This window comes from Hippopotamus amphibius, chromosome 2 (genome assembly GCF_030028045.1).
Source record: "Hippopotamus amphibius kiboko isolate mHipAmp2 chromosome 2, mHipAmp2.hap2, whole genome shotgun sequence".
Classification (NCBI taxonomy): Eukaryota; Metazoa; Chordata; class Mammalia; order Artiodactyla; family Hippopotamidae; genus Hippopotamus; species Hippopotamus amphibius.
In genome coordinates, this window is record NC_080187.1 from 190,530,540 (window position 1) to 190,541,823 (window position 11,284).

The 11,284-nt window shown below is 41.8% G+C and overlaps 1 protein-coding gene across 1 annotated transcript in view; it reads left to right on the forward strand.

The window, feature by feature from the left end:
* The window catches only part of SEMA6D (semaphorin 6D), a 32,390-nt gene extending 21,581 nt beyond the window's left edge, over nucleotides 1-10,809 (forward strand). The window contains exons 8-19 of the mRNA XM_057724524.1: nucleotides 233-352; nucleotides 1,037-1,125; nucleotides 1,844-2,061; nucleotides 2,161-2,292; nucleotides 2,606-2,761; nucleotides 2,851-3,024; nucleotides 3,824-3,964; nucleotides 4,060-4,137; nucleotides 4,552-4,652; nucleotides 5,010-5,066; nucleotides 6,541-6,696; nucleotides 8,437-10,809. Coding sequence (XP_057580507.1) covers nucleotides 233-352; nucleotides 1,037-1,125; nucleotides 1,844-2,061; nucleotides 2,161-2,292; nucleotides 2,606-2,761; nucleotides 2,851-3,024; nucleotides 3,824-3,964; nucleotides 4,060-4,137; nucleotides 4,552-4,652; nucleotides 5,010-5,066; nucleotides 6,541-6,696; nucleotides 8,437-9,725 — 2,711 coding nt within the window. The 3' untranslated portion in view covers nucleotides 9,726-10,809. The remainder of the gene's footprint in view (nucleotides 1-232; nucleotides 353-1,036; nucleotides 1,126-1,843; nucleotides 2,062-2,160; nucleotides 2,293-2,605; nucleotides 2,762-2,850; nucleotides 3,025-3,823; nucleotides 3,965-4,059; nucleotides 4,138-4,551; nucleotides 4,653-5,009; nucleotides 5,067-6,540; nucleotides 6,697-8,436) is intronic.
* Nucleotides 10,810-11,284: the final 475 nt, after the last annotated feature.

The window sequence follows — 11,284 nt, forward strand, 5'->3', positions numbered from 1 at the left end:
CCCTGAATAAGTTGCTGAACTTTTCATGCTTCAACCCCTCATCTGTAAACTTAGATAATACCGTGGGTCAGCCTGTCACAGGTTGATTATGAGCATCTGATTTAGATTTATTTGTATATAGGGCAATAATGTAGGTGAAGTCACTGCAAAGGATATAAAACACACTACATAGGATAACAGACTTATTATTATAATTATGGCTATTTTACCTAAATTATAACTTTGGTTGCAGATGGGAAGCTGTATTCTGCCACAGTGGCTGACTTCTTGGCCAGTGATGCTGTTATTTATCGAAGCATGGGCGATGGATCTGCCCTTCGTACTATAAAATATGATTCCAAGTGGATCAAAGGTATCTTTGAAGAACAGGGTTGTGAGATCACCAAGGGTAGTAGTAGGACGGCTGAGTGGGAACAGGAGCCCTGGGTATCAGGAAGTTCAGTGCCTGACTTCATATCCTTTATTTAGAGCCAAGTACAAGCTGCCTTGGTTGTACTTGGCAGCTTGAAAGGGAGCATTAATGGGGAACGAAGAGACCGGTAGATTTTTATTCTAGGTGACCTCAAAAAAAAAAAATCTCAATTCTGTGTGCCATTTGCCTAGCTCTAAGTGCACGTAATACTCCTCGCCAATGTCCATCTACCTGTTCTGGAAAGTTAACCATGGGAATCATTGGTTCATACCTTCAGAGTTATTTTGTTCTTCGGAGTCTGGAAATCAAGATTTTTTACTTTCAATGTAAGAAGTTTCCTTCCCTAGTTAAATAGGTTAATGAATAAATCTGTTGAAACAAAGACCTTTGCTGTAGTGCAGCTCCCTGTAGGCTTTTTCTAGCCCATTAGCTAACATTAAAGACTCTGGGTTCCCTGAAGCTTCGACACATCCATGCTGGGACTCCACAAACTCGCGGGCGCATCGGAGTTCTCCTTGGCTTGAATGTAGCAGTGCAACATGTGTCAGTCATGCCTAGCAGTCAGGGTCTGATACTAATTGAATTATCCTTTAGGAACCAGTTTGTTTTCAATTTCTCTTTCAGAGCCACACTTTCTTCATGCCATAGAATATGGAAACTATGTCTATTTCTTCTTTCGAGAAATTGCTGTAGAACATAATAACTTAGGCAAGGCAAGTATATGATTGTGCACCCATGCTGCATGGAATTGAGCCCACTTTGGTAGAGTCTTTGCATGTTTTCCAGCACTCAGTGCATTTGGGGCCAAGTGCAGAGAGGTGAGTTGCTTATTAGGGGAGTAATTGTTGTGAAATACCTGAACAACGGCCAGAGTGGGAACAGCAGCCTTGGGCCTTGAGAAGATTTCTTTTTTTTTTTCCCCTGTTACTACAGAGAATGTTCTGCAGGCACCCTTGAGCTATGGATGCTTCTTTAACTCTTTAGAAATCTATTGATAGCTATTCTTTCTCAGCATCAGAAGGCGGGATGGAAAGTAAGGGTCCCTGTTCAATGTCGAGTACTTCAGTACAAGCCCATATGATTGTAAAATATTGCAGCCCCTTCTATGCCAGGTTTAAGGATGATGTGTTTCGTTAACCGTATGAGGAGCTAAGTGGGGGACAAAGTACAGGAATGGTTTTCATTCAGCCAGGCAGTTCGATAGCTCACTTCTTAGGGAGCTTGCTTGGCAGAGCAGGGAAATAGCCCTTTTTTCTCACAGATAAATCTAGTTTACATTCTTACTATACAGATCCCTAGAGAGAAGGCTGCCGGAGTCTTTTGAACTACATATATCTTTAGCATGTTTCATCTCCCAGATAAGGCAGCTTTTTGTTCCTGTTCTTCCTCCATGCTCATAACCCCGTTGCTTTGCTTTTGTCCCATGGGCAGGCTGTATATTCCCGTGTGGCCCGCATATGTAAAAACGACATGGGTGGCTCCCAGCGGGTCCTGGAGAAACACTGGACTTCATTTCTGAAGGCTCGGCTTAACTGTTCTGTCCCCGGAGATTCATTTTTCTACTTTGATGTTCTACAGTCTATTACGGACATAATACAAATCAATGGCATCCCCACTGTGGTCGGGGTGTTTACCACACAGCTCAACAGGTGAGAACAGGTCCCTGGCACTTCACAAGGCGTTCTGTGTCTCGCCTGTGGGAACCGAGAACAGGCCGGGTGTCACCTGATGCTGTTCCTCTTTTCCAGCATTCCCGGATCTGCAGTCTGTGCATTTAGCATGGATGACATTGAAAAAGTATTCAAAGGACGGTTTAAAGAACAGAAAACTCCGGATTCTGTTTGGACACCAGTCCCTGAAGACAAAGTACCAAAGCCGAGGTAGGAAAAAAAACCGAAAGGATTTTTGTCTTTACCAAAACCCTCTGGTCACTGGAAGCATCCATCCTCAGAGAGCAGCAGGGCCAACCTCCCACTCCAGGAAGGGGTCCCTGTGCAGCATTGCCAACCGAGAGTCAGCGGATATGACTCTCAGAGCCTGAATGTGGAGCGCCCGCAGAGCCCAGGGAAATGGCATTGCTCCTCTGGCTCGGCTCACTCTCCTTTCTCTCTTGACCTCTGCTTCCAGAATGGACACTTAGTCCCTAGATACAAATTGTGAGCGGGAGGAGAAAACACACTATTTTCCTTTCAGGCCTGGCTGTTGTGCAAAGCATGGGCTTGCCGAAGCTTATAAAACCTCCATCGATTTCCCGGATGAAACCCTGTCGTTCATCAAGTCCCACCCCCTGATGGACTCTGCAGTCCCGCCCATTGCCGACGAGCCCTGGTTCACAAAGACGCGGATCAGGTAAGGCTGTGCAGAAGAAGGGACTCTCTCCCATCCAGCTTCCCCTCCTGTTGGCCCCCCTCTGAAATGGCTCACCTCTGCTGGCACAGGTACAGACTGACAGCCATTGCCGTCGACCATTCTGCCGGACCCCACCAGAACTACACAGTCATCTTTGTTGGCTCGGAAGCTGGCGTGGTACTTAAAGTTTTGGCAAAGACCAGTCTTTTCTCATTGAATGACAGCGTGTTATTGGAAGAGATCGAAGCATACAACCATGCAAAGTAGGTGTATTTTACGAGAACACTTTTCAGTACTTCCAATGTGTGTTTCACCTAGTCATTTCCTTTCAGCTCTCTTAATTAGCAGTAGTTTGGCATATGAATGTTTCAGTGTTGTTGTTGTTTTTTAATCACTGAAATAAAACCGCGGTTTGTTGTTTTCCTGAGTCCACTAGAGCTTGAAGAGTGGACAGTGATGAGCTAAAAATAATTCAACCCTTGTTTGTCACCGACGGAAAATGAGAATATTTTACCACCACCCCTCTTACCTTGCAGATATATTTCAAGATGCTACAGGGAGCAGACAGTTGGTTGCAAACACACATACATACACACACACACACACACCATAATTCTTCCAACCACTGATATAAAAAATTACGTGAACCATTAAAACAAATAAGAAATAGGTGAGAGAAAAGGGGCCAGGAAGGCTAAGGAGAGATTCAGAAATACCTAGCACAGAAAGATTTAAGTGCATTAAAACATTATCCTGTTACTTCCCTATAGTCTAACATGCTCTTCACAAATGCAATTCCCTTTGATCATCGGAACAGGAAGCAAATCTTTAAAAAACTCTTTGTCCAGCCTGAAATTTAACCAGCCATGCAGAGCAGTAGAAGATGAATCACATAAGTATTACTTCCTAAACTACGTATTTGCCTGGTTTGCTACCAAGAATATTCCTTAACACCTCCCCAGCTCTCAGTAATTGCAAAAAGCAAACCTCACTTGCCTCATATAGTTCCTGTAGCTTTTGACTTACTAAACATATATCTTTAAAATGTCTCCCACAATATAGGTGCAATGCTGAGAATGAGGAGGACAGAAGGGTCATCTCGTTACAGCTGGATAAAGATCATCATGCTTTGTACGTGGCATTCTCTAGCTGTGTGGTCCGCATCCCCCTCAGTCGCTGTGAGCGCTATGGATCATGTAAAAAGTAGGCTGATGTTTCTTTCCTTATCCTGGGTCTTACAGCATCATGACCTGTGATGATGAGAAAATTCAAGTTACGTTCTGTTTGGTTTTATTCAGGTCTTGTATTGCATCTCGAGACCCGTACTGTGGCTGGTTAAGCCAAGGGACCTGTGGACGAGTGACCCCAGGGATGCTGTAAGTATACTTTATCACATTAGCTGAGATCTTCTCCAGATGTGCTTCTATCTTTGCAGGGACTCTAAAGCTAGAAAGTTTAGAAAACTTCCAATAACACTGCTTTTCTTTTTTGCTTGCTTTCTTTCCTCTTTTCTGTTTGTTTGTTTGGTATGGGGGAAGGGAAAAGAAAAGAAAATCTGAAACTAAGAGAGGGAAAGGAGATTGTAGACAGTATAATACCTAAGGGAGATGGATGGAGAGAAAGAAACAATTCCCTTCTTCTCTCTTAAACATTCTAGTTACCAAATGTTTAACAGAAATACTCATTTTAGCGAGCTATGTTGAAATGTCCATTTTTTTCTGTCTGCTCATTCTTACTAATCTGTCTGTGTTCTTGGTTCTGCTCTGGTTGTCACTTGTGTTCCTATGAAGGCTGTTAACTGAAGACTTCTTTGCTTTCCATAACCACAGTGCTGGAGGATTTGAACAGGACACGGAATATGGCAACACGGCCCACCTAGGGGACTGCGATGGTAAGACCGAATCTTCCTTTCCCTCCTCGTGCTTCTTTTTGACCACATTTGCACATGAACATTATTTTACAATCAGCCTTTTATAATGACTCAGGACACATGCCACCTAGCATTTAACTTAAACTTCGCAAAAGCTGAGCTGTTTGGTCATGGGGATACATTAGAGAAGAATCTTACTTTTTTTTTCCTTCACCATTTACAATTTTGTAGGAAATCTAGAGAAAGGTAATCTAACCAGTAGGTTAGTCTTTTAATTTATAGTCCTTTCTTTTGACTTTTTGAGTTAATTGGAATTCGTAAATTTTTGCTTTCTTTTGGTTACTTTTTACTGATTACTTGTTCCTTTAATTCTTTTAGAAATTTTGCCTACTTCAACTACACCAGATTACAAAATATTTGGCGGTCCAACATCTGGTTAGTTTTTTTCATTTTTTTGAATTAACGACCTTTTCTTTCCTTCAGTTCAGCATTTTCAGCCCCTTCTCCCCCTCCTTTTGCGCAGTTTGGCAGCCCTTCATTTTTGTGCTTTGACTCATAACCCCCGATATGGTCCAAAAGACTTTTTCTTACTCGGCACTTCACCCTGTGTAGCATGTTAACAGTCCATCATTGACCAAGGCACATCCTTTAAGAAAAATCCAGCGGATTAACATAGGCTGCATCCCAGCTGCACGCCCGTCCACCAAGCTTTCTTCTCTCTCACCCCTGTGCATCGTGAATGTTCCCTCCGGCCATCTATACTTAATGGATGGCAGACTTTCATTATCTTCCCCTTCTCTCCTCATCTTTCCCAAGACCTAGTAGACAAATACACATTTCCCCAAAATGTGTATTTATAACTTTGAGAGATCTTTTTCGAATGGTTTGCAGTAATCCCGGGAACCTTTGAATGTTGTGGTCTCGGTGTGAAAAAGGTTCCCGTCGAATGAAGCTGGTTTCTGATGTATTAAGATGTTCCCTGGGCTCTCTGTGCCCCTGTTGTCTGCATCTGTTTTGGAGTCTTCATCTGTGACCGTTGCACCAGTCTGAATTGGGGTCTCTAGAGTTTTAGCCTAAAATCATATGCTTACATTTTGAGGGAAAATCTACTTGGCAGAAATCAGTAATAGACATGCTAAGAGGTTCAGTTACTCCCAGTCCTGTTGCTGGTACTAAAACTCACCTGCAGTTTCATTGCTCAGAGGGGAGAAAAGGATGGCAGATCTTATGTATCAAAACATCCTTATTCAGCTTGTAAATGCCATTTCTTTTGCATGAGTTGCTGCTAACTCTTTGGAAGAAACTCCCCGGGCATTTTGGAAGGCACGGACAAGGTTCATCCCTGCTTCAGTGCTTTACCACGGACGGTGAGCCCTCAGTGCAGTCAGTAATCTACAGATGGCCGGGAGGTCTGTGGTAAAGCAGGACAGCCTCTTTGTAATCCAATGTTTATACAGACCCAACCAGGTGTTTTCTGATGAAGCTACCCTGTCAGTTCCCCAGTGAAGGAAATACAGTTTCTAACCATCTATGAAAATTCTTTTAAAAGTATACACAAAAAGAAATGAAATGATGTTGTCTCACAAAAGGATCAGAAAATAGCAATTAGTCTTTGGGATTCACAGAACCTTTTCCATGGGTGTCAATCACCACAGAGGCTTTGTAGAGGAGTATTTTGAGTGTCTTCAATTTCGAAATCTGCTTACTATGTCTTATTGTTAATTTTTAGTTTTTATTTTTCCCTTGCAAGAAAGGGATTTGGTGTAATCTCCTAGGCTGGGTTTTTATGAAATCCTAGAACAGGCTTTCTCATAAAATTTGCTTAGACTTTACTTGAAAATATAACAGACCCATCAGAAACAATCTGCTGACACTTCCCACGTTAATAAAAATCTGTTTGCCACCACAGACATGGAGGTATCTTCATCTTCTGTTACCACAATGGCAAGTATCCCAGAAATTACACCTAAAGTGATTGATACCTGGAGACCTAAACTGACCAGCTCCCGGAAATTTGTAGTTCAAGATGACCCAAACACTTCTGATTTTACTGATTCTTTATCAGGTATCCCAAAGGGTAAGGCCTCACCAGGAAACTCATCTCTCACTGAGTGGAAACCTGATTCCTAATATCTCTGAGAAGCGCGTGGAGGTGAACCCGCACGGAGCTGCCTCCGTTGTTACCACTGCCTCCACTGGCTGTAGTCACTCTGGTGTTCTGTGATTACACGGGCTATGTTCCTTAACAGACGAAAAGGTGGAAAGCTGTTAAAGAAGGGGTTGGTGAAACAGCTTCTCAGACAATCTAGTCTGTGTTGGCTTCTGTCTGAAGAAGCTGGACTCCACTGGATATCAGAGAATTCCAAGGGTCGCCCCAGCAACATCCAAAAACAAAACTCGTTAATTGCAAATATCCTGATATTGGGTGTTTTAAGAGCCTTTCCCAGCCTTTTGTTTAGCTGCAATTCACAATGCAATCAGAAAAGTGTATGTGAGGTGCTAAGTTGTTTGAATACCACAAGCGATAATACGTAATAGAGTGCTTGTCTGTAACTATCATTTTTGGCCCATAATAGAAGCAGTTATCAGATAGCTGCCTGTTGAGTCACCTTATCAGATGTATTACTCTGGGGGAAAAAAATCTGTTTAGTGCTTACTAAACTGTGGTATCAGGTTTCCAATCAGTTTTTATAGCAGTGCATTGTCATTTATGATTTACATCTGTTGATTTTGGTTTTATATGTTTTCATTGTAAACAATTTTATACTCATTCTTTCTCTTTTATTTTCTTTAGTAATTTCATTTCTCTCTGCATTTCTTTCTTTGTCTTTCACAATGCCACTGAATTCCATAGCCCTCAACATTGATTAAAAACAACTAATGTTTGAAGGCCTTAGTACTAACCTAGAGCAACAGAATCTTCAAATCACTCTAACTTACCTTATTCTGGGATAGCTGTGTTTATAGCATGTAACAGACTTGGATACCTCTTAAACTAACATATCTAGATGTCTGTGGTTGCATTAAAAATCCCAATAATTACAAACTAATTCACTCTTCTTCTTCTAGCCTAATTTAAATATTTCTTAAATATCTCAAGACAATTGGATAATATTACTTAACTCTAATACATAGTATATTTTCTTAGACTGTCTGGATTTCTTTCATAGCAGGCAATTCAAGAGTGCTTCAATCCAAGATGGAAAGAAAAAAAAAAAAATCAAAGCAAACATGAAAGGCTATATTTGTAGCTAACAGTGACCAGCGGATGCTTTTAGTTTGTGAACAAATTATGTACTTACATACAATGCTAATTAAGATAGCGTATTTGTATTAGCATAATTATTTTAGCAAAACATATATTTTTGCCAATTCATACATTTCCCTAATCCCAGTAGCTGCCCTTTAATCCTGATTTATGAATTAAGGGAAAATTACGGGAAAAAACATTTTGTGAGTTTAAAATGGGCCATTTAGAAAATACATACATTCTAGCTCTAATTTTTAGATAGAAACTCTTAAAATTTTGAATGTTATTTAACAACTATTTAAGAGGGATTGGAGGAGAAAAGAAATACAGATCTATGGACGATTAGAGTTCTCCTAGTATTTGTAGCCATCATGAATGTCTCTGGGGAGCTTATTGTGATTAAAGAAAAAAATATGGAGTTTTGGAGTCCACCTCACCCTCCAAGCTAAGCATATGGACCATGTGAAGGTAGTGTTGGTTCAATGGGAGCCATTTGCTGGCTAATGTTTTAAAGAAGCTCCTCACTCAGACTCTTTTCCTGTGTGTCTGTTGCAGGTGTACGATGGGAAGTCCAATCTGGAGAGTCCAACCAGATGGTCCACATGAATGTCCTCATCACCTGTGTCTTTGCAGCTTTTGTTTTGGGTGCATTCATTGCAGGCGTGGCAGTATACTGCTATCGTGACATGTTTGTTCGGAAAAACAGAAAGATGCATAAAGATGCAGAATCTGCCCAGTCATGCACAGACTCCAGTGGAAGTTTTGCCAAGCTGAATGGTCTCTTTGACAGCCCAGTCAAGGAATATCAACAAAATATTGATTCTCCCAAATTGTATAGTAACCTGTTGACCAGTCGGAAAGAGCTGCCACCCAATGGAGATACGAAGTCCATGGTCATGGACCATCGAGGCCAACCTCCCGAGCTGGCTGCTCTGCCCACACCTGAGTCTACACCTGTGCTTCACCAGAAGACCCTGCAGGCCATGAAGAGCCACTCAGACAAGGCCCACGGCCATGGGACTTCAAGGAAAGAAACCCCCCAGTTTTTTCCTTCTAGTCCTCCACCCCATTCCCCACTAAGTCATGGGCATATCCCCAGTGCCATTGTTCTTCCTAATGCTACCCATGACTACAACACATCTTTCTCCAACTCCAATGCTCACAAAGCTGAAAAGAAGCTTCAAAACATTGACCACCCTCTTACAAAGTCATCCAGCAAAAGAGATCACCGGCGTTCTGTGGATTCCAGAAACACCCTCAACGATCTCCTGAAGCATCTAAATGACCCAAATAGTAACCCCAAAGCCATCATGGGAGACATTCAAATGGCCCACCAGGCTCTAATGCTGGATCCCGTGGGACCTATGTCTGAGGTCCCGCCCAAGGTCCCTAATCGAGAGGCATCACTCTATTCTCCTCCCTCAACTCTCCCCAGAAATAGCCCAACCAAGCGAGTGGACGTCCCCACCACTCCTGGAGTCCCGATGACTTCTCTGGAAAGACAAAGGGGTTATCATAAAAATTCCTCCCAGAGGCACTCTATATCTGCTATGCCTAAAAACTTAAGCTCACCAAATGGTGTTTTGTTATCTAGACAGCCTAGTATGAACCGTGGAGGGTACATGCCCACCCCCGCCGGAGCAAAGGTGGACTATATTCAGGGAACACCGGTGAGTGTTCATCTGCAGCCTTCCCTCTCCAGACAGAGCAGCTACACCAGTAATGGCACCCTTCCCAGGACGGGACTAAAGAGGACACCGTCCTTAAAACCTGACGTGCCACCAAAGCCTTCATTTGTTCCCCAGACCACACCTGTCAGACCACTGAACAAATACACTTATTAAGCCTCATGTGTGCTCTTCCCTGTGTGGCTTTATCCTGTCCGCATTGTTGAGAGGATGATGTTGTAAGGGTACCTTAAGACAAGAGACTAGCTTGTATTTTAAGAGAACCAAGTGGCCAAAGAAACTCTTCCTAACTTTGGCAACATCAGAACTTGCCATATGTAGCTACTGCAGCAAGGCTTCTGTGTACTTGCCTGAAAACAAAGGAAGGTGCTGGTCATTCCATTTCTTTTGTTTGAAGCTAAAGAGATATGTGGCTCTAAGGGGCTACCTGTAATCAATATAAAGAGCTGATACAGTGCTCAGAAGAATCTGTCCGTGAGCAAATACTTGAAAATGGGTTCAATTTAGACTGCCCTTCTGTGTGGTCTTCCCATTAAATGTGAACATTTTAATATGTATGCATTCACCTTGCCTCTTGCACAAATGTCAAAAAACAATGGTAATGTCTCAAAGAAATGAACTTGTAGATTACCAATTTGCTAAAAATTTGCTAAAAAATTCTTTGACCCAAACTGTAGCATTTTTTTTCATGTGTGGCATTTTTTTTCATGCCACCAAGGAACTGTGTTGCGTGTACGTGTGTGTGCGTGTGAGTGAGTGTGTGTGTGTGTGTGTGTTCTGTCCCCACTAAGATTTGTTTAGGTGCCCATTGCATCTTTTCGTGCTATGGAGTTGTTTACATCGCGCATGACTCAACAAGAGACAATAACTTCTTCCCACAGCAGTGCATTGGGTTCAGCTTTGAAAAAGAAAGAAAACTGAGGCCGATTTTGACCGTCAAAATGATTAACTTGATTTACGTGTTACCCAATGTCAGAATGTAAAAGTTCTAAGTAATTTTGTGCTGCTATTCACTAAAACTTCTATTACAGTCTTGCCAGCTTAAGGAGATAGAGATGTGAGAAGGTATCCTTGATTTATCCACCAGTATTTGGTAGTAAACTTTACCTGTCCACTGTGAATCCAAGCCCGAGTCACTCTATTTAACCTTGGGCACACTAACAAGGTTTTATCTTGATTGTGTTTGGTTTCTCCCATGTAGTGAAATTCCTCTTCTTTTAACTCCCCCTAACCCCAAGATAAAAACAAACAAAAAAAACACAAAAAACACCATACACACATACAAAACAGAAGACAAAAGAAGGGGATGTGAGAGGATTGTAACTGGCTTAACAGAAACAGTCTATGAAAACCTAACAGTGGTGCAATCATGTTGTCTGTGTTGTGTGATGTGAGAATTTTCTCCTAAGTCATGCAGGTAATGACAGTATACTGTAAATATTACATGTGAGTTTACCTGAATCTGTGCATTTTGTGCCTTATTCATGAGAATGATAGTACTCAAATATGTCAAGTGTTTCCAGTATAGCACATCATTTACTGAGTGCCAGTTGTAAATGTTTTTCAACCAGCACCTGAAAAGACTTTTAAAAATTCATAACAACAACCTAGAACAATTAATTGTAAAACAATCCTCCAAATAGCCGCATTACATCCTTTGCCATGATAAACATTCCACTCCTGCTTTCCTAAGGATGAAACAGTGATAATGTGAA